Source organism: Sardina pilchardus, chromosome 13 (assembly GCF_963854185.1).
Source record: "Sardina pilchardus chromosome 13, fSarPil1.1, whole genome shotgun sequence".
NCBI lineage: Eukaryota > Metazoa > Chordata > Actinopteri > Clupeiformes > Clupeidae > Sardina > Sardina pilchardus.
The window spans coordinates 20,946,822-20,972,097 of record NC_085006.1 but is presented as its reverse complement, the minus strand read 5'-3'; the positions used below and the strand labels follow the sequence as shown (position 1 = coordinate 20,972,097).

At 44.5% G+C, this 25,276-nt stretch overlaps 1 protein-coding gene and 1 long non-coding RNA gene across 2 annotated transcripts; both read left to right on the top strand.

Moving 5' to 3' along the window:
- Positions 1 to 1,743: 1,743 nt before the first annotated feature.
- Positions 1,744 to 2,783, top strand: LOC134099443 (uncharacterized). The gene is made up of 3 exons (XR_009941127.1): positions 1,744 to 1,869; positions 1,964 to 2,055; positions 2,646 to 2,783. It is a non-coding gene; the product is annotated as an uncharacterized LOC134099443 (long non-coding RNA).
- A 14,984-nt stretch (positions 2,784 to 17,767) lies between these two features.
- Positions 17,768 to 24,830, top strand: LOC134099157 (uncharacterized). Its single transcript, XM_062551949.1, has 7 exons — positions 17,768 to 18,018; positions 20,497 to 20,565; positions 21,373 to 21,495; positions 21,790 to 21,902; positions 22,061 to 23,158; positions 24,062 to 24,678; positions 24,795 to 24,830. The coding sequence occupies exons 1-7, from the start codon at positions 17,768 to 17,770 to the stop codon at positions 24,828 to 24,830; spliced, it is 2,307 nt and encodes a 768-aa protein (XP_062407933.1).
- Positions 24,831 to 25,276: the final 446 nt, after the last annotated feature.

Sequence of the window (25,276 nt, the reverse complement as noted above, 5' to 3'; positions counted from 1 at the left end):
TCATATGTTGGAATTATCTAACGAACATACTTTACATCCAAGCCTGTCAGTCAACTACACAACATTACAATTAAAATAAGAGGCCAAAAATACAGGAAAACAATTTAGTTATTTAACTGGAGATTCAATGAGATAAGAGTATGTCTGGGTATGACGCTGGCCACTGCTACTGCTAGCAGGCTACTCGGGAGACCGAAGGGACATGTTTTTACTTTGATTGAATTAAGCTTTTGATCGTATTTTTCACGGTCAACGACCGACAAAGTGGTAATATATTGAGTGGTCCTATTGATTCGTTGTGTTTTCTGTTATCATTTACCCCTACGATTTCGGTACGAATTACGTTTATTGAGCCTAATTTGCATTGGAGTTAATGGGAGACGTAGTTTGTTTCCCCCAAAAAGGGGCGGGAACGTTCGTCGCGAGTCAAGTTCCCGGATGTGCCGGTCTAACGTATAGCTTAACTTATGATTTGGAGTATCTGTTATATCCAATGAGTGACACCCAGCGCTCAACATAAAACTTTACGGCATTCTCCTGATAACGTTAGTGGAATAGCCTAGATTTAATGTGAACGTGTAGGCCTACATAAAAAGACGCAGAGTGGCTACATGATACAGCGCACGTTTTGGGGTGAAAATGTTGCACCCTTTAAAAGCAGGTATAGCCTTATTATCCGAATCATGGTTAAATCCATCAATTAGACAACATAATTAGTAAGGTAAAGTGTTGTTTCATAGTAGCCTTCAGCTTGTGCCAAAAGCAGGCTCGGATGAAGCTGGGAGGAATTAAACACGCGGTTACCACACCGTAGTATCAACCGTGATAATAATGATATTCGAAATGAACACGGTAATAGTTATCGTCAACATTTTTATCATGGTTTACCGTCACACCGGTAATCGTTACATCCCTACTAGCAAAACATGTTTAGTAGTGCACAATACGATCATTCACAACTCTTCTGTTGCTCTACACTGTAAATTCTAACATTCAAATTAATAAGAAATATTAAGTAGGGTTGACTTAGTTTTGACCAATCTGTCGAGAATACTCACTTTATTTGAGTTAGTAGTACTTTGGGAGCGAAAAGTCAAACCAACTAAATCATTTTAAGTTCAGGTCACTCACAAAACACTAGTCCAACACTTGGGCATGCGCAGAAGCCTCTAGTAGAAACCAACCGACACGACACACACGACTAAACACGCATGGACATCGCTTGAGTACTTTACAGGCTCATTTGGTGAGTAAACGTTTGAAATTGATTTGCTTTCTTTATGTATAATTCATTCAACGCTAGTTAAGTTTTGTTCACCATATGTCAATGTTTATGTGACTTGTGCCTGTCGTGATGTTAAGTATCATAGCCTAGCGTCTAGCTATCGCTAGCCCAACGTTTGTTGCTAACGTTATCTGTTAGAAACACTAAACTGTAGATCTACCAAAGACTCTTTTCGGACGTGCCTCATGTGTTTTCATCACTGAAAACGATTGTTTCTAAAAACTCCAAAGCCAATAACTCCAGTTTCACGTTTGCATGTGTAACAGCTAAATGGTATGAAGCATGATTATGTTCGACCTCCATATTAGCTAGCATTTTTCAACTGGAATTATTGCAGCTTGGTCATTAGCACTAGCTAGTTCTTTTCCTCATGGTAGCAGCTAGCAGCTACAGGAATTGCTTTCAAATTCTTTGATTTTATGTTATTTCATATCAATACAAAGTAGGCCTATTTTGTCTGAGCAAAAACATTAGATTACTATTTACTATTTATATAATTGAGTTCATTTCATTGAGCTTGGTGCTAACATGATCTTTCCTCTTATAGAGATGTTGTCAAGCAGACCAAATCCCTGAATGAACTTGTAAGTACTGCACTTTTCGTGCTGATAAGGCTATTTGCTAAAGTAGCAGTTTGTGTCTTGCGAATGTCTTAATCTTTATTGTCTCTATCATTAGACATCGACTGTGATAGCCCAACACACTCTTGTCCTGAAGGGAATTCCTGTTTTACATGGATCAAGTCCAGCGAATTCTACAGCACAGCATTTGTAAGTATACTTGGAAATAATAATAAGAAGAAATAAAGCAAGTTATCATATCTAGTTATGGTTATTTATGTATGTACAGTATGTATGTTATGCAATACACATAGGAAATTACCACTTATTCTGCATGTTTATATTGTCAGTGTCTTTGGGTGAGAAGGGGGCCCATTGGACATTTTCCAAAATAGTTTAAAGTGTTATTCTGGCGGTGAGCAAACACTTCCAAAAAAGCATCTTAACCAATAATATTAAAAACAGCACCAGACCTCATCAGTAGCTTGCTCAGGGTCCCTACACTTAAAAGGAAGCACCAACAACGTAGTTAGCGAACCCGGAGTTTATTACAGAAAACACTTACCAACTTGTCCTCTACCAGCTCCTCCAACCCAGTATCATAAGGTTTCGTTGAACTGTCACATTTGGTTAATCTGTCATTTGTGCTGGGGTTGGAGGAGTTGGTAGGAGGACAGTTGGTAAGTGTTGACACTTGGAAAGTAGATTGTGTTCAGGTGGACTCATTTTGTGGTCACAGCTTTGTTCATTAGTAGCAACACATGATAACAAGACTTTCTTTTGCATATGTGTCTTCAAAGGACGCTGTGACTGATGGGACCATCTCATGTGTTGATGTGCTCACTGTTCTTGGGGAGATTGACGGCTAACATCATTTCCAGGGTCCAAGCTGCTGTCAGGTGTTATGGTGGCACCTTATTTCTGCTTGATATAATATAATATTCATTTTCTGCTTGATATTACTATGTATTATTATTTTACTGCGGAGTCCAAGCACTCTTATTTTACTTTAAATATGTTGAATGGCAGGGTAGTTTGCTATGTGAATGCTGGATAATTAAAAATAAAAATAATTGTGATTAACCTAAACCAACCTTCTCATTTCGTTTTTTTTGTTAGATGTTTTTACATACATTGCTTGTATAGACATTGTAAACTGAACCAGAGAACAAGTCAGTAGTACACACTTAAAAATGTGAGCTATTAAGTATTATTTACTCAGAAAAAACAAGCTTCCATGAGAACTATGGGTTCTAGGTATATGAGTACTAAGAACCATTAGCTAATTAAGTACAGTTTAATTAAAATAAATAAGTTGTATTCACTTATAAAGTGTAAGTTATTAAGTGTTACTTACTCAGAATAAACAAGCAGTGTTCACTTAAAAAATGTAAGTTCATTGAACTTACTTTTTTCAAGGCAATGAGTTTGCGTACATTTTTTAAGTAAAGTCAACTTATCAAAATTTACAGTGTAGTAGACTTTGTTCTAATTCATACATTTTTAGTGGCTATTTCAAAGATCAAGATTTTCTATGAAGGAGGGCACAACGTATCAATGTTCATGATGTCTTTGGTTAGGCACAACCTCTCCTGATTAATCAAAACCAAGACAAAAATGGTAACCATGTTTACAATGCTAACCAGGTTGATTAGCTAACTTGGCTGATGATTTCTAACAGTTATGTTAAAAATGCTTATGATGTTAACAATGCTATCTAAGCTAACAATGCTAACCAGGTTGATTAGCTGACTTAGCAGATGATTTCTAGCATTTATGTTAAAAATGCTAACCATAATAACTATGCTAACTTAGCTAATGATTTCTATTATGTCAACAATGGGACCGAAAAACGGGAATAGGCTACTGGAAAAACAACAACCGGCAGCCATCCGACATGAACAACCAAGCTACACCAGATCGGACCTGATTTTTTAGTGTTGGAACCGCGTCGATAGCTCAAACGCTCTAGGAGAAGAGGCGTTCTCAAAAAGTGGTTGAAAAGTATAATGTGCTTGCTTTGGAAGAACAAAATATGGGCTTGCCTTGCAGCAAGCCCACTAACTAGAAATGTACATCTCCGTGGAGGAGCTGCAAGAGGCTTGCTCACCAGGGGGCAGTGAAGTAAACGCCTGAACAGTCCCCCATTCATTTCAATGGGGAAACGCCTCTGGTGGAGCATGGCATTACTACAAGGGTCTAAAATCGGGAATACCGTAAAAACGACAACCGGCAGCCATCCGACATTAACAAGCAACCGACAACGGATCAAAGAAGAACAATAGATGCAGCAAGCCCACTAATTATAAAACTTGTGCAGAAACCAGTGCACAAGTTGCAGCCGTGAGGACAGGGAGCAGCCACGAGCCACGAGAAGTGATTTGTATTAATGAAAGTTGCTGATGTCTGGGTTACACAAACAACAACTCATTTGTTATGTTTTCTTAATGACCTATAGTCCTAAATAAAAAATTAATTTTGACATTATACCAGGCTAGGCTTATTACACCAAGTATTATGGAAAGATCTGACTACACATACAGTAAAGGCTTTACCAAAAAAGTGCATGTGTGTATTTGTTTTGATTACATTGTTTACATTTAGATATACACTAAACTATTTAACTGCTACTGTATAAACAATGCTGATGTTAAATGTTTGCAGAAAAAATGCCATGGCACTTTCATATGGCTGCACAATATTATTTAAAATAAAAATGTGCTATATACTACTTTTTAATTCATTATTGAGTTTTGCGTATAATAATGATTAATCAGGGAATGAAATCAATTTGAGTATTATCTATTACAATATTATAGTCGTTACACATTAAAGCTAAAAAAAATGTTCAGAATAAGTTAATGTTCATATAACAATTTCAACCATAAATTACTGTAGCACACGGCTCAAATAAATATATAAAGTGCTGATATAGCATTAACTGGACCAATAATCAGAAGCTTAGGGTCGTCTACTGGAGGTAGTGTTGATGCAAGTAATTAGACTTGAGATAGAGTAAGGTAAGTTAAGGTACTGAAGTTTGTATAAGACAATATCAATATCAAGTATCAACAATAACCATAAAAAAAGATAAAAACAAATAAGTAAATTAAATAAATAGAAAGTGCAAAAAAGACAATAGTGGTCTGCCTCACTAGAATGATACATACACACACACAAACAGTAGTATCAAGATGAGAATCCTGTGTGGAAGACAAGTTAGCATGTGTCTCCGTGAGATATTTACCACTACTGTATGAGAGACCATCCTGTAATTACGGTAATTATTCATTATGAGGACACTGGTGTGAGAGACTGTCCTGTAAGTACTGTAATTATTCCTTATGAAGCCACTGGAGATGCTGTGTATTCTGCTGTGGTTGACGGTGTAAATTACCCTTTTAATGTAAAAGAGGATGTAGGCCGCCCTCTCCCGGTCTTTGAGGACGGCGTCCTCTGGTGTTAAGAAGACATTGTGGTCATTGTACAGCACCCGCTAGCCTGGTCTTTCTTAGCAGTCGACGATGTAGTGACCTGTCATCATCGAATCATTAAAAAAAATACGGATGTCAATCTCTTTCAATTCAATTCAAGTGAGTTTTACTGATTTAGTGTTAACATTCCATTCTAACGGTAATTGCATTGTTGCCACGTCAAAATCATGTTAAGTTCCACTGTATGTTCACGGGGAGCTACCCCCAGAGACTGTTTGCAAATGTTTGCCTAAGATTGCAAATTTGAATGCACCTCAGTCTGCTGTCTGTCCCTGTCCATTTCTATTTATTACTGTACCAACCTCACCTGACCTTGTTGTGTTTTCCTCATTTTGTTTGTGTGTGTGTGCATCTTACCGCTGGTGGCATCTGATCCAATGTAGCTCAGTATACTTATCAGTTTATACTGGCTGCTTAGAGTTGAGCTCATTAGAATCATCTGATTAATTGAATGGTTGGAACAAAAATGCAGGGTTTTCACGTTCTGAAGCTGGACTTTTAGCCTACACTTCTGTCCACTCAGTGTCTGAATGTCCCTCCCTGTCTCTCACCATGGTCTCTGTCCCTGTCTTTCCACTTACACTGGACACTGCTGGGTAGAAGGAGAGACGGATGAGCTTCATCTACACAACAGTCCTCTCACTTGGACACTGGAATTAGCTCACATGTGATGTGGAACATTTGTACATATTAAGTGTAAGATATTAAAATGACTATGCTAAAATGACTGGCGGCAATGACTATGCTAAAATGACTGGCTGCAGTGGCTCAGGAGGTAGAGGAGTCGTCCACTAACGGGAAGGTTGCTGGTTTAAGCCCAACTCCTCCTGACCCTGTTGCGCAAGACACCTAACCCCAGTGCTACCGATGAGCAAGTCAGCCTCCGCCATCGGTGTGTGAAAGGGTTAATGTGAGGCATGATGTAAAGCGCTTTGCGCATGTATTCGGTGTGGCATGTGTCAGGGGTTTTAAGATCTGTAAGATCAAAGTGTGATGAGCAGGATGAGAGCCAATCAAAATGGCCATAACGTACCTCTAGTTGGAGGAGAAGGAGTCCTGATGGCCTCTTCAGTCCTGTTCAAAATGCATGAATTAGCTCGACTGTGTTTCTGTATGTACTGTATATTTCAATATGTACCGTGTGTGTGTTTGTGTACTGTAAGTATGTGTGTGTGTAATATCCGCATTTTCACCTTTCGCCCAGTGCCCTCAGGTTCAGGATGGGGTCCAGCATGACTGCCTGATGCTGCTTTGTGAGGGTCAGGGGACAGAACCTCTTGAGATGGAGGATCAACACCCAGACAGACAGACAGATACCGAGAGTGAAAGGAAAGTGGGGTGGGGAAGGGAAGAGACAAAAAGTGGAGGGGGGGGGGGGGGGGGGTGACAACAATCATGCAAACCATTGTTATTGAGGTCGATGTGAACTCATGTAGGTGAATGAATGTGAACTGAAAGCATGTTTGGCATTAGTGTGTGTGTGAGGAATGTGAAAAGATGTCAGTGACTTACTGAGGCAGAGTGTGGAAATGGCACCTCAGGCTGGAGCCCCTTCCCTCACAGCAGTCACACCGGAACTCTCCTGCGGACACACAGAACATTTGTGAAGTGTGTGCGTGTGTGTGTAAGATGTGTGCGTGTGTGAGGAGTGTGTGTGTAAGGGGGCTGTGTGTGAGGAGTGTGTGTATGTATTATTATAGGAAGTGCGTTGATAACACTTACAGCGAAATAGAGCTGGAGGCTGTCCCTCACTGATCCTTTCTTAGTCAGATCAAGGGAGAGCATGGTGTTCAGCTCCTCCCTCGAGCGCTCAACTCCACAGCTTCCTTCAGAGCAGCACTGACCTCTGGCAAGTTCTTGTGTAGCGGAGCTGGAAGGAGAGCAGAGTGTCCACTGGGCACTCCCTCGAGCGCTCAACTCCACAGCTGCTCAACACACACCACACACAAAAAACAAAACAAAGATTAGCAAAATATGATTGAGGAAAAAAAGGATGATCATTTATATTTTCTTATTTTTTTTTTATTTACATCAGCACTTCCTTCAGAGCAGCACTGACCTCTGGCAAGTTCTTGTGTAGCGGAGCTGGAAGGAGAGCAGAGTGTCCACTGGGCACTCCCTCGAGCGCTCAACTCTACAGCTGCTCAACACACACCACACACAAACAAAAAACAAAAAAAAAACAGAGATTAGAAAAATATGATTGAGGAAAAAAAAGATGATCATTTATATTTTCTTATTTTTTTTATTTCCATCAGCACTCCCTTTAGAGCAGCACTGACCTCTGGCAGGTTCTGGTGTAGCGGAGCTGGAAGGAGAGCAGAGTGTCCACTGGGCACTGATTAAAAAAAAAAAGATTATCATTTATATTTTCTTTTTTTTTTTTAATTTCGATCAGCACTTCCTTTAGAGCAGCACTGACCTCTGGCAGGTTCTGGTGTAGCGGAGCTGGAAGGAGAGCAGAGTGTCCACTGGGCACTCCCTCGAGCGCTCAACTCTACAGCTGCTCAACACACACCACACACAAACAAACAAAAAAAAAAAACAGAGATTAGAAAAATATGATTGAGGAAAAAAAAGATGATCATTTATATTTTCTTATTTTTTTTATTTCCATCAGCACTCCCTTTAGAGCAGCACTGACCTCTGGCAGGTTCTGGTGTAGCGGAGCTGGAAGGAGAGCAGAGTGTCCACTGGGCACTGATTAAAAAAAAAAAGATTATCATTTATATTTTCTTTTTTTTTTAATTTCGATCAGCACTTCCTTTAGAGCAGCACTGACCTCTGGCAGGTTCTGGTGTAGCGGAGCTGGAAGGAGAGCAGAGTGTCCACTGGGCACTGATAGGCCACGTCCCCCATGGCCAGCCTCTGGCCGATGGCACTTAGCCTCTGCAGACACTCGGAGAGGAACTCATGGGCATCCTGCACACATGCGGATGATGACAACAACACAAACAGATGAATACCTACACGTCACACCAGCAGATTGATAGAAAAGTCCAGCACCCCTGATCCTGCAGCTCCACCTGTCATCAGGTTAGGCTAGGTCAACTTTATTGTCCCCTCAGGGAAACTTGTCTTGCAGTCAGGTATGCATAAATAACACAAAAATATACAAAAGGACACAAGAAACAAAAAATACACAAAGGACACAGAAGGCTCCATACCACAGGCAAAAAAACCAAAAAACAAAACAAAAAAGTCACAAACGCCTATCAACCATTATGTGCAATAGAGCAAATTGTGCAAATTTAGCAAGCAAATTTGTTCCTTAAGTCCGACAATAAGTTAAACTCACACTAACCCGAACGGCTCGTTGAACAAAGTAGGGGTATTTATTAGCAGAACGAACTAAGGCTTCGGGGATCAAACAATGGCTGGTAGCAGACACGTGCTGCTGCGGGGTGGACGGCTAAAAGTTGCCAAATGATTCTAAAGTCTGTGTACGCCTCTCTCCCGAGTAGATCCAGGAGTCTCCATCATATAGCTATGGCAGGCCTCGCCCAGGTGTGGCTCACCTGCAATTAGTTAAAGAAACAAAAATGCCAAACACATCTGTAGGCGGACACCAGGGCTGGGGGACGTAACAGATTTGCACTGGGGGTAAAAGCATTTTTTGTCCTATTGGACTTATAAAAGGGGACTCTAAGTCATCCTAACTACACGTAAGGGGCTTTTCCACTGCATGGTATCAGCTCCATTAGCAAAAACTGGTACCTGGTGCATGGTTTTATTTTTGGTGTCACCTCCGTTGAGGTTCCAAGCAAGCTGAGGCGATACCAAAAGTTGACGTTAGAGTTATTATCTTCAGCATTGCTATGGAAATCAGCTAGCTTATGGGTGTACTTTGTTGCACTGGAAAATGAACACCTGCTACCAAAATTGAGTAGAGTAGAGTTAGAGTAGAGTCGAGTCAAGTAAAGCCGATACCATGAAATGAAAAAGCTTCTCAGCTCTGTCACTCTGTGCATTACAGTGATGAAAATGTACGTCTGTTATTGTTTCGCTTTGGAAAAGTATTTGCTGACTCCACAAGATAAGTGTAGCATATGTGGACAAGTCACCGTATGCATGGGTGCATGTTTGCATTGTCTGTTCTCACATTCTGAGAGTTCCTCTCAAACTACTGGTTGTGCAGAGCAATGGTCTCCTTGAACTCAAAGACTACTGCCGCCTTGATGTCCATGTCAGAGAACCCTCGTAGACGTATCATTTCCATGAAGGTGCTACAGGGGGAAGATGGTTATGGTTATGGTTATGGTTATAGTCATGCTATTTGGCAGACACAGATGAGGACACAAGGGAGAGGAGAAGGATGGGAAAAGGGGGAAGAGATATAAAAGAAGAGATGAGAGTTCCCCTCAAACTCCTGGTTGTGCAGGGCGATGGTCTCCTTGAACTCAAAGACTACTGCCGCCTTGATGTCCATGTCAGAGAACCCTCGTAGACGTATCATTTCCATGAAGGTGCTACAGGGGGAAGATGGTTATGGTTATGGTTATGGTTATGGTTATAGTCATGCTATTTGGCAGACACAGATGAGGACACAAGGGAGAGGAGAAGGATGGGAAAAGGGGGAAGAGATATAAAAGAAGAGATGAGAGTTCCCCTCAAACTCCTGGTTGTGCAGGGCGATGGTCTCCTTGAACTCAAAGACTACTGCCGCCTTGATGTCCATGTCAGAGAACCCTCGTAGACGTATCATTTCCATGAAGGTGCTACAGGGGGAAGATGGTTATGGTTATGGTTATGGTTATAGTCATGCTATTTGGCAGACACAGATGAGGACACAAGGGAGAGGAGAAGGATGGGAAAAGGGGGAAGAGATATAAAAGAAGAGATGAGAGTTCCCCTCAAACTCCTGGTAGTGCAGGGCGATGGTCTCCTTGAACTCAAAGACTACTGCCGCCTTGATGTCCATGTCAGAGAACCCTCGTAGACGTATCAGTTCCACGAAGGTGCTACAGGGGGAAGATGGTTATGGTTATAGTCATGCTATTTGGCATGCACAGATGAGGACACAAGGGAGAGGAGAAGGATGGAAAAGGGGGAAGAGATATAAAAGAAGAGAGAACAGGGACATGTACAACAACTGTGTGTGTGTGTGTGTGCACGAGTGTAAATTTGATTGAATGGGTGTGTGTGTGTGTGTCAGTGAGAGAGAAAGAAAGACAGCATGAAACGGAGGGAGAGTGATTCCCACCTGAGCAGCAGGGCCTCCGGCTTGGCGCTCCAGACAGCCTCCTGCCGCAGCAGCTGGGCGCAGAGGGCCTGCAGGTGGATGAGACACTGCAGCACGGCGTTGACGTAGCACGTCTGCCCCAGGTTGGGCAGCCTGCAGGGAGACGGACATCAAGTCATGTCACCCATGGACAACATACAGTGCAAGTGTAAGCCATAAGCACCAAGAGGCGTTGCTTTACAGTGATTCTGCAACAGCTAAGAGGTTGTGGTTTCAAACAGGGTCTCAGCCCGTCATAATCAAGGACTGAAACTACCTGCCCATAAAATCTGCCGATAATCTTCCGAGCAATAAAATTAAGTGACTTCAGCTAATAGATAGAACACCGTCCAGGTATCAAGTTCAATATATCAAATATAACCATGGGTAGATGTGTGGGTGCATTTGTGTGTCGTTTGGTTGAGGTGCGCATATCCCCCTTTTCCAGAAATAATCCAGGTGCCGGACAAAAGTATAGACAATGGAATGGATTGGTCCACACACTGGGTAGGCTCCAAAAATACACTTTATTAACTATATAAAAAGGCAACGTTCGATCCGCAGTGGGATCTTCCTCAGGCAAATTTGTGTGTCAGCAACATAAAGTTGTGATGATGATTTGGTCGTTGGGTGATGTAAGCCTACCCTCTGCACTTCAGTTGTCGGAGCAACACCACGTGGGTCCTGTGGACAGTTGGGGCCGAGCAGTGGCTTCTACTCCGGCCCCGAGATGCCCGCCCTCCCTCCCAACTGGTCCATCACCTGGACGGTAGGTCTGTGAAAAGACAAGTTCAGCACAGTTAGATGTTGACAATCTGTACGAATGTGTGCCGGTGGAGCCCTGCGGACTCTGGAGAGAGTGGCACAGGCGCCCATGGTAGAGGGGCCGTGACTTGTGTGATATTGTCAAGTGTGCAGTAGCAACAGCACGAACCGGTCCCCAGGTGAGATCTCCTTCACTGGGGCATGGGAGGAGCTGGTGACCCTGGATGAGGTCTCCTTCACTGGGGCATGGGAGGGGCTGGTGACCCTGGATGAGGTCTCCATTACCTCCTTGGTCTCCGCCCAAACAGGGCTTTCCTGAGAATATCGAACATTTACAACACGGTCACTTCTACATTCTCAAGTTCCCTGCAGCTTTGATCTCTGAGGTAAAATTAAATTGGGCACATGCAGCTTACGAAGACATGAGATCAGTAAACCCACTAAACACCAGATCAAGACAGTCAAACTAAAGCCCTTTTCAGACTGAGAAACGGTACATTAGCGTTACAGAAATAGCGGGTTCAGGGGGATTTCGCAGTGTGAAAGGTGTCAAGATGTCACAGAGTACAAACCGTTTGATGCCAAATCAATGGCGCTTTGATGGAATGTACTGCTTGAAGGACAGCCTGCCTTTCCACATCACCATTGACTCATCAATGCACAGGTCTTGGGAGGGATAAAACATTTGACTAAAGGATTGGATTATTGGGGCCAAAATGGATCAAATTTTGGAGGGGATCAGTGGAGCTGGAGCTGGTGAAATGAAGACATCTCAGTAAAAGCAGGAAGCGGTCTTGGGAAAACACAGTTCCAAAGAATGGTGTGGAGAGCAGGGGATTTGTGGTCCAGTAATCTCTGATCTAACTGAATCTAATCTGTTTTTTTTTTCCACCAGACCCATAATGAATAAAACTGCCAAAAGGCATACAGTTCGGCTACCTGTGTCCACCCACTTTGCCAGCTTTCCAGCGGAATTGAAATTCTCCCTCAGTGTCTGGGCATAGGTATTGGTCTCTTTCACTATAGTAGCTACAGTGGATACACTGAGGAACATCTGAAAACACCCCAGCTCTGTTGTGTTGTCAGGCTGCTTCCTAACCCTCGACACAGACCTGAAGATGAAGTCGGAGTCTGGCCTGAAGTCTCCTTGCCTCCAGTCGAACTCCTCACTAGCCGGCTCCAGGGCCTCATCCTCCAGAGCTGTCAAATTTTGCGGCAGCTCGTCGTTAGACGAGTCGTCCTCAGGTTCAGGTTCCTCCTCAATCTCAGCAGGATCGATTGTAGTTCAAGTCAAGTCATTTTATTTGTATAGCGCATTTAACGTGCACAGAGTACAACCCAAAGCGCTTCACAAAGACAGACAGTGCCGAACGGAGTGGCATAGTTGCCAGCGTACCCGTGGCAACAACAAACAAATTTACAAAATAACAAGACACAAGAAGACAAAAGATGCCGGACGGAGCGGCATAATCGCCTGCGTACCTGTGACACCAAGACATACAAAGACAGACACCAAACACAAAATAACACATAATAAAATAACATAGATTAACAAAAACACTTGTCCCAAAAGGCAAAGTTGGCATAATCGCCAGTAGGCTACACAGACATACAAGACAGACAGGTAATAAACAAAAGTCAAATACATTATAAAACAAACAAAAACAGAAAAGTCCACATTAAACAGGCGAAATCACTGCATCCAAAGTCCCATGGCATTGATGGCGCATAGCTTAATCCGGTGAACGGCGCTAGGCAGGCCGGCTGGAGAGCAGCATAACAGAACAGTCAGAAGTTGTGGGTGATCCTGCAGATCAGCAACTCAGTGGACCCCAACAGCGACAGTTTCCTTTGGCTTCTGATGTTAGCTCGATCCAGACTCCAGGCAGCAGACCATGGCAGTTCGCAGGCCAGCTGTAGCTCGGCGGTAGCAGCACATCGCCCGTAGTTGGTAGCCGGTCCTCAGCTCTCCTGCCCAGTCCTGAAGTGCGCGCAGGCCCAAGGCAAAAGCTAGCAATGTCGCCACAGTAGTTCGTACAGTCTGCTGCCTCTGGTTTGGCGCCGTATAGCACTTCCTGCAGGATGATTGAGTGATACGAGGTCCAATAGACTTCCTGTAGAGCTTTATTTGTAGAGGAGGGTCTTGTAGACGAAATAAGCCCTGATTGGGTTATATCCGAGCATTGTGGCTAATACTATGGGTTATTTAGTAGGAGACGTCCCTTGTTTTGCTAACGTAGCCAGTAACAGTAGTCCGTACACTCTATATCTGTTAGTGATGTCACACATCAAACAATGCTGCAGAAACGCAAAAAAATGACTTTGATATGAGTAGGCTATCATGTGGGTTCCTGTTAATGATGACGTGTAGCCTATTGCACGATGGAAATAATTTGAAGGAATCTAGCAGCAGTCTTGTAAATAGTGACCCACAGTCTTTGCAAAATCCTAATCTGAGACTGGCCTGTGACTAGACTGTGACTAGAAACTCAATGAATTGTCTTTAGATGTGAGAGGGTCTGAGACAGTAGTCTTTCAAAAATCTTTTCCAAATCTTGGCAAAGTCTGTCAATGTAAGGTAGGCTTTAGTTGTAGTTTAGCCTTACCAGCTAAAGGCTGGCTTACATTGCACGATTTTGGTCTGTTTTAACAGTCGGCGACTAAATTTCCAAAATCGGGCGGAAATCTTGGGATTTGTACTGAAATCGCAGCGCGCTCCCGTCATCTAAATCGTTTAGTGTAAGGTGCCAATCTTAGCGGTTTTAAGTCCGTCGGAGGCAGTCTTTTTCTAGTTTTGCCGTTACGACAATATCAAACATGTTTGATATTATCGGAAGTCTTTTCAGTCGTGGCTCATGCAAATAGTGACGTGAACATTAAAAACCAATAGTAACCTTGCGCGAACATGAAACAGGAAGGGGCAAAATAGGCGACAGCTGTAGCCTTTATGATTATTTGTTATTTCATTTCTTATAATTTATTAGTCGGTTGTTCTACGTGACAGAACAGCTCTATATCTGTTAGTGATGTCACACATCAAACAATGCTGCAGAAACGCGAAAAAAATACTTTGATATGAGTAGGCTATCATGTGATTTCCTGTGAATGATGGCGTGTAGCCTATTGCACGATGGAAATAATTTGAAGGAATCTAGCAGCAGTCTTGTAAATAGTGACCCACAGTCTTTGCAAAATCCTAATCTGAGACTGGCCTGTGACTAGACTGTGACTAAAACCTCAATGAATTGTCTTTAGATGTGAGAGGGTCTGAGACTGTAGTTTTTCAAAAATCTTTTCCAAATCTTTGCAAAGTCTGGCAATGTAAGGTAGGCTTAAGTCATTTGGTACTGCCACGTCCTTTCTGTGATAACTGATACTTTTGAATAAATCAATAGAAACTCTGAGTGCAGCAGTGACAACTTTTATTATAAACACAAAGTGAATCAAGTCAAGTGTTTGCGTGGAGGGGGACATAGAAAAGTGGCACATGTAAGAACACCTGTGAGACATCGGAACAGGTTGATGTTATGAGGCTTCGTGCCGACGGCGAACCACAGCCAACAGCACCACTCGTAGCCTACGATAATGCTTAATGAAAACACAACTGCATGTTAGTATTGCTAGTACTGTCCCTCCTTCGTTTGTATGCATGTTTACGTTGGGGCAGCCGTGGTGTACTGGTTAGCGCATCGGGCTTGTAACCGGAGGGTTGCCGGTTCGATCCCCGACCAGTCCACCACGGCTGAAGTGCCCTTGAGCAAGGCACCTAACCCCTCACTGCTCCCCGAGCGCCGCTGGTTGGGCATGGCAGCTCACTGCTCTGGGTTAGTGTGATTCACCTCACTGTGTGTTCACTGTGTGCTGTGTGTTCACTAATTCGGTTAAATTGGGTTAAATGCAGAGAACTGAATTTCCCTCACAGGATCAAAAAAAGTATATATTCTATTCTATTCTTCTATTCTTACATATGTCATATGGCAGAGTGGAGAGGGGTGCACCACACAAGTGTCCGTCCTCACATCTCCATCTCTGATGCCACCTGGAGCAACACCGTTTCCCGGCACTTGTGACAGTACTATGCACCCTCTGGTATCACACTGACCCCCAGGCACTCAGTGTGGTACCAGAGGGTGCATATGTCACACCGTACCCACTCGTGAAGATCACGGAAGGACCCAGGCGGAGCCATGTCCTTGCACAATGTGCAATACTGCTCTGGGTCCTCCCGTGCAGCACGTAGTGCCGCCTGCCTCTCCTCCCGCTGCTGTCTTGCAGCCTGCTGCGCTGCCTGTTGCGCTGCCTGTGCAGCCGCCCGCTCAGCCTGCTGGGCTGCCACTTGCTGCTGCCGGAGCCGTCGCTGCGCTGCCCTCTCTCGCTTCCCCTCCTCCTTCCTCCTCTCTCTCTGCCAGGAGGGCCGCGTAGGCATCGGCCGTGATGACCCTCGCTGGCAGAGGCATTCTCCTTCTCCCCCGGGCCGGCCGGTCAAACATGGGTGGTAGTCCGGGAGCCAAATGCCATAATTTAGGTGAACCTGGCTTTGTCGGTTAAAGTTTTTTTTTTTGCAGAATCTAGTAGACTAGGGGTACCTCTTTAAGATTTAAGAGGGTGCCCGGTGATATCCCTTGGGCAATTTCATATATTAAGCCTTTCTTGTCCAATGTGTTGACTATAAGGCGGATATACTACAGGTGAATAGGGTAAAAAAAATTAACAAGCAGATATCACTATGAAACTTCACCAGTTGATTACTTAGATCAATATGAAAAATAAATGTATTACAAGTTTTCTGAAATTTAATGTTTGAATATGCAAATTAGGTCTGATGTAATTAAATATGCGCTGATTTGCATAAACGTAAAAATATCAAATCTGAACATTGGACAAAGCCAGCTTAAATTTTTTTCTTTTCATTTTGTTGACATAAGAGATGAAAAGTATTTTAGGGAGGGAATTATGGATATCTCATTTAGTTATTCAGTAAATCAGAAAATACTATACCAGCCTTTAAAAAATCAATTTTCGCCATGTTTTTTGGAATAAAATGTCATGTAAATCAGGCTAAGAATCATATATCAACAAACCCCTCTGCAAAATCCTTCTAAACATGGTTAGGTATAAGACTGAAAAGTTTGGTGTATGTAGATGCTTGTGAAGTGGAGATTTTGTTCTCCGAGTGAGAGAGGAAACTCATCCATATCCGCCTTATATTCAACACATTGGACAAGAAAGGCTTAATATACAAAATTGCCCAAGGGATATCACCGGGCACCCTCTTAAAACTTAAAGAGGTACACCTACTCTACTAGATTCAGCAAAAAAAAAAACTTTAACCAACAAAACCAGGTCTGACCTGGGTTGGTTGCAACCTGACCCCATGGCTTAGTGACTGGTCTGGTCTGCCAAATGCTCACGAGAACCTTAAAGGAACACTTCACTTTTGTCGGTTAAAGTTTTTTTTTTTTTTTGCTGAATCTATAGAGTAGGTGTACCTCTTTAAGATTTAAGAGGGTGCCCGGTGATATCCCTTGGGCAATTTAGTATATTAAGCCTTTCTTGTCCAATGTGTTGAATATAAGGCGGATATGGATGAGTTTCCTCTCTCACTCGGAGAACAAAATCTCCACTTCACAAGCATCTACATACACCAAACTTTTCAGTCTTATACCTAACCATGTTTAGAAGGTTTTTGCAGAGGGGTTTGCTGATATATTATTCTTAGCCTGATTTACATGACATTTTATTCCAAAAAACATGGCGAAAATGGATTTTTTAAAGGCTGGTATAGTATTTTCTGATTTACTGAATAACTAAATGAGATATCCATAATTCCCTCTCTAAAATACTTTTCATCTCTTATGTCAACAAAATGAAAAGAAAAAAAATGAAACTGGCTTTATCCAATGTTCAGATTTGATCTTTTTACGTTTATGCAAATCAGCGCATATTTAATTACATCATACCTAATTTGCATATTCAAACATTAAATTTCAGAAAACTTGTAATACATTTATTTTTCATATTGATCTAAGTAATCAACTGGTGAAGTTTCATAGTGATATCTGCTTGTTAATTTTTTTACCCTATTCACCTGTAGTATATCCGCCTTATAGTCAACACATTGGTCAAGAAAGGCTTAATATACGAAATTGCCCAAGGGATATCACCGGGCACCCTCTTAAATCTTAATGAGGTACCCCTAGTCTACTAGATTCTGCAAAAAAAAAAACTTTAACCGACAAAGCCAGGTCTGACCCCATGGCTCCCTGACTATGGCACAAGAATGTCCGCCAACCCAGCCGGGATCACACCGGCCGACACCAGGGGATTGGGGAAGCGCTGGCATGTTGGACACCGGGTGGCTACAGCAGCAGGGGTGGTGGTGGCAGCAGCAGGGGTGGTGGTAGCAGCAGCATCAGGGGTGGTGGTGGCTGCAGCAGGGGTGATGGTGGCAACAACAGCAGGGGTGGTAGCAGCAGGGGTGGTAGCAGCAGCAGCAGGGGTGGTGGTGGCTGCAGCAGGGGTGGTGGAGACTGAGTCGGCGGGACCCCAGGGCGACGAGACGGGCGATGGACACTCTACGGCGGTGGAGGAGGCTACAGTAGTGGCGGTGACGGTTCCCATGTCGGCGGCGGCGGCTGAGGTGGTGGGAGACGAGGTGTGGGCAGCGGCGACAGCGGTGCCAACGGTGACGACGTCAGTGAGGTCCTCCGGGTCCTCATCCGTATCTGGATGAAGGTGGTGTGGTAGCCATCGTCAGTGGTTCATGCCAAATGTCCATCAGCCAAGTTGTAGGCCTAGATACGCAGCAAAAGAGTGAAAACATTTACTAGACATAACAAAAAATGAACAGAATAAAACATACAATTACGAAAATGACATAAAAACAAACAAAAACATGATGCCAGACGGAGCGACGTGTCTCGCCAGCGTCCCCGTAACCTAGTGTAGCCGGGGGCTACGCCCCCAACTAGATCACGTAGTGCTGCGTAAACCACGTAATCCATTCCCGTATTGGAGATCGGCTTTAAATAGCAGCCATTGTCGGTTTCCCTTGCGGTCTGACTGGTTGGAGTGTATCACCCCTCTAGATCCCTGGTTGTTGGCAGGTAAGCGTGGGTTTTATCTATATGATGTGTCTTTATGTAGCAGACTCTAATGTTTCATGCATCTATGTAATAGGTTCCTATTGCCGGCACTGAACCTCAGGCAAATATCTCGCCACTTCCTCCTGTTGTAAACCTTGGTTGCCTTGATCAGGTGCGTTTCACCTTACATGTACGCAGTGTTTAGTTGTGTTGTTGATGGTTTTAGTATTTTAATTTGCCGATCGTTAACAGGACGGCTTGATGCGGAGATGACCGATTGAAAGAAGAGCTTTCTTAGACTTGGTGCAAGGTAATATCCACCCATTGTTATGGAATGCACTGAACGCCTGCTCCACGCTGTTTATTGAAATGTTTGATGTTAATATTGGCTCCGTTTGCTTTTAGGAAGAACTCCCGTTAATGCCACTGCTGTTTTGCCATATGTATTTTGTTTCTGTGATTTATGTAACTTGTCTGCATGCCTGCTTAACACGCTGTCGCTGGTTTAGGCTACGGGTCAGTGTCTGCTTGGCTTGAGCCGTCGCGTCTGCATGCATGTCCGTGTTTTTGGCTTGTTTTGGATCAAAGTACTGTTTTCTGTCTTGTTTGTTAAACCAACTGTGTTCGTTCAATCCCTCTAAACAAACCCCAATTAACCATCCAGTTTCCCCCTCATAGCCTAGCCCTGTTTGCTGGAGAAAGTACACATCAGGCCCACGGATGGTGTCTACCCTCTTTCCTCCTCTCCTCGTTCAACCACTGCATGCTTAGCGAGGTTTTCTGGTATTCACCCATAATTGCGTGCCTGCACTATTTGCTTGCTGTGAGTGTGAATAACAGTGTGTTTGTGTGTGTGTGTGAATATTCTCTTTTTGCACAGGTGAGTGGTGTTTTGAGGTTCTCCTTCACTTTCCAGTGGCTCACCTGATGCTCTCTCCATACTGGTAGTAATTAGAGTACATTTAGATTATATCCAGTTTTCTAGACTGTATTTATTGGATGTGATTGATACGATATCAGTAGTGCTCATCATTAACTATTTATTGGATAAGTAATAAAATATATTTTTACTAATTGGCTTTCTTCCCCAGCTTATTATTCCACTACAGATTAATAAAAGTACTGAACTTGAGAATTGGGTCTCTGCTCTCTTCTGTTGTAAACGAACTTGGGAAACTGTTCTAGAACTGTAAGGTGGGGTTTCCCCCCCTTTTTGTCCCTCTGGGTGGCGTAGTCGGGTCATTGTAATTTGGGGCTAGTGTTGGCCCCGGTCACAATCTGGCGATAGTCGGCAGGCATTTGTAAAGCAGAGATTTGATTCTTGAGTCTGGACTCTCACAGTTGGTGGTTTGTTTTTGTTTATTTTGTTTTTTGTGTTTATTGTAACGGTGTATTGTGTATTTCTAAGGCAAAACAGCAGTTGGCTTTACAGAACATCACTGACGGAGCCACCCACCCTGCCAGGACCTTGCAAGCTGTGTCATTGGCTGAAGGACTTTTAAACAGGTCTTGTAGATATGACTGAACTGCAGGAGTTACAAGACCTGGTGACAAGATTGCGAGCTGAAAATGAACAGTTTCAACGAGACCGAACAAGGGAACCAACCCCACACCCCCCTGGAAATCCAATGGCACCTGAACGTATGTTATATGTACCCAGGGAACGGAAATGTCCTGTGTTTAGGGGTAAGGGTGGTATGGGCATTTTGGAATGGATTGAGGAAGTCCAAGCCAGCATGAGGGTTCGACATTTGGCTTCTATAGATCAGGCTTATTTCATTTTTGACCATCTTGCAGGGGAAGCGAAGGATGAAATAAGGTATAGGCCTAAGGAGGATAGGGAAAACCCAACTAAAGTGCTGTCTATTTTACAGGAGCTGTATGGCTGTGCTGAGTCTTATGTTGCTCTCCAAAAAGATTTCTTCTCTAGGAGACAGTTGGAGGGCGAGTCTCTCCAAGAATACTCACATGCGCTATTTGAATTGATGGAAAGAGTGCTGAAGGCCGCTCCTGATAATGTCCCTAACTCCGCAATTTTATTAAGAGATCAGTTTGTGGAACATGTTTATGACCCTGATCTCCGCAGAGCGTTGAAACAGTGGGGCCGGACTCAACCAGATGCCACCCTCCTAGACGTCAGGGCCGAAGCTATCAGGTGGGAGAGAGAAGGTAGGCCTGCTGAAGGTAGGGTAAGAAGTTTCTCTGTTCCATCTATTTGTGCTACCCAGATATCGAATGTCCCTAGAGAAGCAGGGGTCTCACCTAAACAAACTTCAGAACTTACTGAGCTAAAAGCAATGTTAAAGAGGCAACAAGAACAGCTTGACAAACTTACAGATAGTGTGCTACTTTTGCAAAACCCGTCTAGACGACCTCAATCCATTCGTCCTGGTCCTGTTATATGTAGGAGATGCCAACAACCTGGGCACTACGCACGTAACTGTGACAATGCACGGGTATCTCAGAGTACTGGTTCTCATTTCAGTGATCGGTTGGGGGAAGGTGCCCAAAGGCAGCGTCCGGAAAACTAGCTCCCTCTGTGTTGATGAGCCACGACTCAGAAGGGGGCAGTATTGGCTCGGGTAATGGGGCTGAGGTACCTAGACAAGAATTTTCACAAATTGTGGGCTCTTGTCCAAACATCATTGTAAACATGGGAGGGGTAAATGTCAAATGTTTATTAGATACAGGGTCAATGGTGTCCACGGTCACAGAGACCTTTTTCAATGCAAATTTTTTCGATTCTCCCAGAGATTGCCAATGGTTACAGCTTCGTGCAGCGAACGGGTTGGATATTCCATATTTGGGTTATGTGGAACTTGATGTTGATGTTCTAGGTACCTCTATCCCCAAGAGGGGTATTTTGGTTGTGAAGGGGTCGGGGTCGGCAGCTATGGCAGAGGTCCCTGGGGTGTTAGGCATGAATATCATACGTGCATGTTACGATAATTTGTTCCGACAGCACGGCCCAGCCCTTTTTGAGCAGCCCTCTGTGCAGCAGGCCCCGAGGGCCCTCCAGCATGCCCTACAATCGTGCCATCAAGCGCAACCAGGGGACCAGAGACACCGACCTGGTATTGCTAAGGTGAGGGGCAGGTATCCTGTCTATATACCAGGGGGAACTATTAAGCTGGTGGCTGCTACCTGTTCCCATGAACTCCTCTCTCCATTTGGCACAGTAATGTTTGAACCATTTGCAAATCATGACTCCTTGCCTGCAGGCTTATTAGCCTCTCCATCTATGGTTAAAATACTTCGGGGAACTGTCTATGTTCCCATGGTAAATGTGGGGCAAGTAGATGTTAAATTGTACCCGCATTGTGCTCTGGGCACCCTGACACCTGCTCAACTTATAACCTTGCCATCTGGGGTCACTGAGGTCCGAGGGGTTTTGGGGAGACAGGAAGAAGCCACCACTGTTGATGTTCAGTCCGTTCAGGCCAGCAAACTGGGAGATCCGCTTGGGTCTTTGGATCTGGGTGTCCTTTCAGAGTCAGAACAAGCTAGCATTAAAAGCCTTTTACAAAAACACCAAGGTGTTTTTTCAACTCATGAAGGAGACTTGGGGTGCACTGACCTCTTAGCACACGAGATCCCTTTAGTTGATGAGACCCCAGTAAGACAACGGTTTCGCCGTATTCCCCCATCAGATTATGAAGCCGTAAAAGCCCACATTAATCAACTTTTGGAGGCTCAGGTGATTCGGGAGAGCTGTAGCCCTTACGCATCCCCCATTGTCCTCGTACGCAAAAAAGATGGCAGTCTTAGGATGTGCGTCGATTACCGCCAGCTTAATGTAAAAACACGGCGTGATGCCTTCCCACTACCCCGGATAGAAGAGTCGTTGGATGCGCTATCGGGGGCTCACTGGTTTTCAACACTCGACTTAGCAAGTGGCTACAATCAGGTGCCGGTGGCCGAGAAGGATAAAGCAAAGACCGCCTTTTGTACTCCCTTTGGCCTATTTGAGTTCAATCGGATGCCTTTTGGGCTATGCAACGCCCCCAGTACTTTCCAGCGACTAATGGAACGAATTTTTGGTGCTCAACACTTTCAAACCTTGCTGTTGTACTTGGATGATGTAATTGTTTTCTCGTCCACAGTAGAAGACCACCTACAGCGGTTGGATTCTGTACTGACCCGGTTGCATTTTGAGGGCCTGAAGGTGAAACTTGAAAAGTGCTGTTTTTTTAGAACTGAGGTAAAGTACTTGGGCCATGTTATCTCCAAGGATGGGGTAGCTACAGACCCCGACAAAATAAATGCGGTTGCAAAGTGGGTTCGTCCCTCGACTGTGTCAGAGCTACGGTCATTTTTAGGCTTTGCAAGCTATTATCGGAGATTTGTAGAGGGGTTCTCTCAGATGGCTACCCCCCTTCATCGCGTGGTGGCCGAGCTGACAACGACTCAGACTAAGAAGGGAGCAGGGAAGTTACTCGGAGATGCATGGACCAGTCAGTGTGAACAAAGCTTTCAGGATCTTAAATCTAGGCTTGTTACGGCTCCACTGTTAGCATATGCTGATTTCTCTTTGCCTTTCATTTTAGAAATCGACGCCAGCTTGAGCGGATTGGGAGCCGTTCTGTCTCAAGATCAAGGAGGGCAGGTGAGACCAGTGGCCTATGCTAGCCGGACATTAAGCAGAGCTGAGAAGAACATGCCAAATTACAGCTCCATGAAATTGGAATTCTTGGCCCTGAAATGGGCAATGAGTGAAAAATTCAGAGAGTACCTGCTCGGCCAGAAGTGTATTGTTTGGACTGATAATAACCCCCTCAGTCACCTAAATACCGCAAAGCTGGGCGCAACAGAACAACGTTGGGCCGCCCAACTAGCAGCATTTGATTTTACTATCAAGTATCGATCTGGCCGCTCCAATACTAATGCGGATGCCCTTTCTAGACCACCTAGCATCAGACACCCTGTACTTGAATCCACACTGCCGGGAACTTCACTTCCTGAAGGTCTACAACAACCAGGAACTTCACTTCCTGAAGGTCTTCAACAACCAACAGCCATCTTGCCCTTTGAGGCAACTCAGTCCCTTATTTCTGCTCTGCCTACCTACTCCACGAACCAGCTTGCCACGCTACAAAAGCAAGATACGGTAATAGGCCCCTTCCTGTCATTCTGGCAACAGAAAAGAACCCCCACCCGCCTAGAGCGGGCTGCCCTTTCACAGCCCACACTCGAATTGGTCCGTCAGTGGGGGCGGATCCTAGAACAGGATGGCCTCCTTTACAGAAGGATGTTCCGATCGGATGGAGGGGAGGAAGTGACTCAACTTCTTCTCCCGAGGGTATTACAGGAAGAGGTCCTTCAGCAGCTTCACCAGGGCCATGGGCATCAAGGTGTTGAAAGGACAACCGAGTTGGTCCGACAACGTTGCTATTGGCCAGGGTTGTATGCAGATGTGAAGAAGTGGTGTCAGAGGTGTGAGCGTTGTGTACTAGCCAAACCTGTGCAGCCTGCAGTGAAAACTGCTATGGGTCATCTGATGAGCTCCAGGCCAAATCATATTTTGGCTATTGACTTTACATTACTAGAGCGTTCCAGAGGTGGTTTGGAAAATGTATTAATTATGACTGATGTTTTTTCAAAGTTTACACAGGCGGTGCCCACTCGAGATCAACGGGCTTCCACTGTTGCAGGCGTCCTGGTGAAGGAATGGTTCTACCGGTTTGGGGTCCCAGCACGAATCCACTCCGACCAAGGACGGAACTTTGAAAGTGTTCTGATCCAGCAACTTTGTACTCTTTATGGAGTTCAGAAAACGCACACCACCCCTTACCACCCACAGGGAAATGGACAGTGCGAAAGATTCAATCGGACACTGCACAGTCTGCTTCAGACCCTTCCCTCCAACAAGAAACATGATTGGCCAGCCTACCTACCGCAAGTCCTCTTCTCATACAACACTACAATCCATCAGACCACAGGGGAGTCTCCGTACCTCTTGATGTTTGGCCAGGAACCACGCTTGCCCATTGACTTTCTTCTTGGCAGAGTCCATGAACTCTCATCAGGTTCCGTTGACGACTGGTTGAGGGAACACCAGCAGCGACTCCAGACCGCCTTTGATGGTGCCAAGGACCGTCTACAGGAAGCTGCCCGCATCCGGAAGGAACGGAATGACCAGCACCTGACCCGCGAAGATCTTCGAGAGGGGGACCTGGTGTATCTTCAGAATAAAGCCTTTCAGGGGCGGGCCAAGATTCAAGATACGTGGGGCTCTAGGAAGTATCGGATAATCAAGGCTCCGTCTGGTGTTGGTGCAGTGTATTCCATTGCCCCAGTGGATGCTGATGGTAACCTAGGTCCTGTGAAGACTGTCCATCGAATGCTACTTAGACCTGTCCCTATTAATCATGTCTGTTCCCCTAGGCTAAGGCGGGACCCACCGGTGGACATCCCTCCTGATGCAGAAGATTTGGAGAGTGAGATGTGGGTCATACTCCCGCCCCAATCGGAAGTTATCACCACTGCTTCACATGACCCCTCAAATCGTCCTCTGTACTCACTTGAACCTGTGGTACCTAGTACATCAACAGACTCCTCCTTAAGAGGAATGGTTTCTAATAGCGACCAAGTGGACAGCAGTACCACTGCTTCATATGGCAAACCAACTCCCCTCCCTCCCTTGAGTGAGCCTATGGTACCTGATACTATGGGAACCTCCTCCCTACGAGAAATGGACTCTAGCAGTGAGCATTCACAGGACGGTGAGCTCTCCTCCCGAAGGACTCAACGGAAGAATGCTGGAATGCATACCAATCCACATCATCTCCCCAAGTCAACGGGGACGGGTGGAGGCGGTGGGGCTGCAGCCTCTCAGTCACCTGGGTCCAGCAATGCAATTTCTGCAT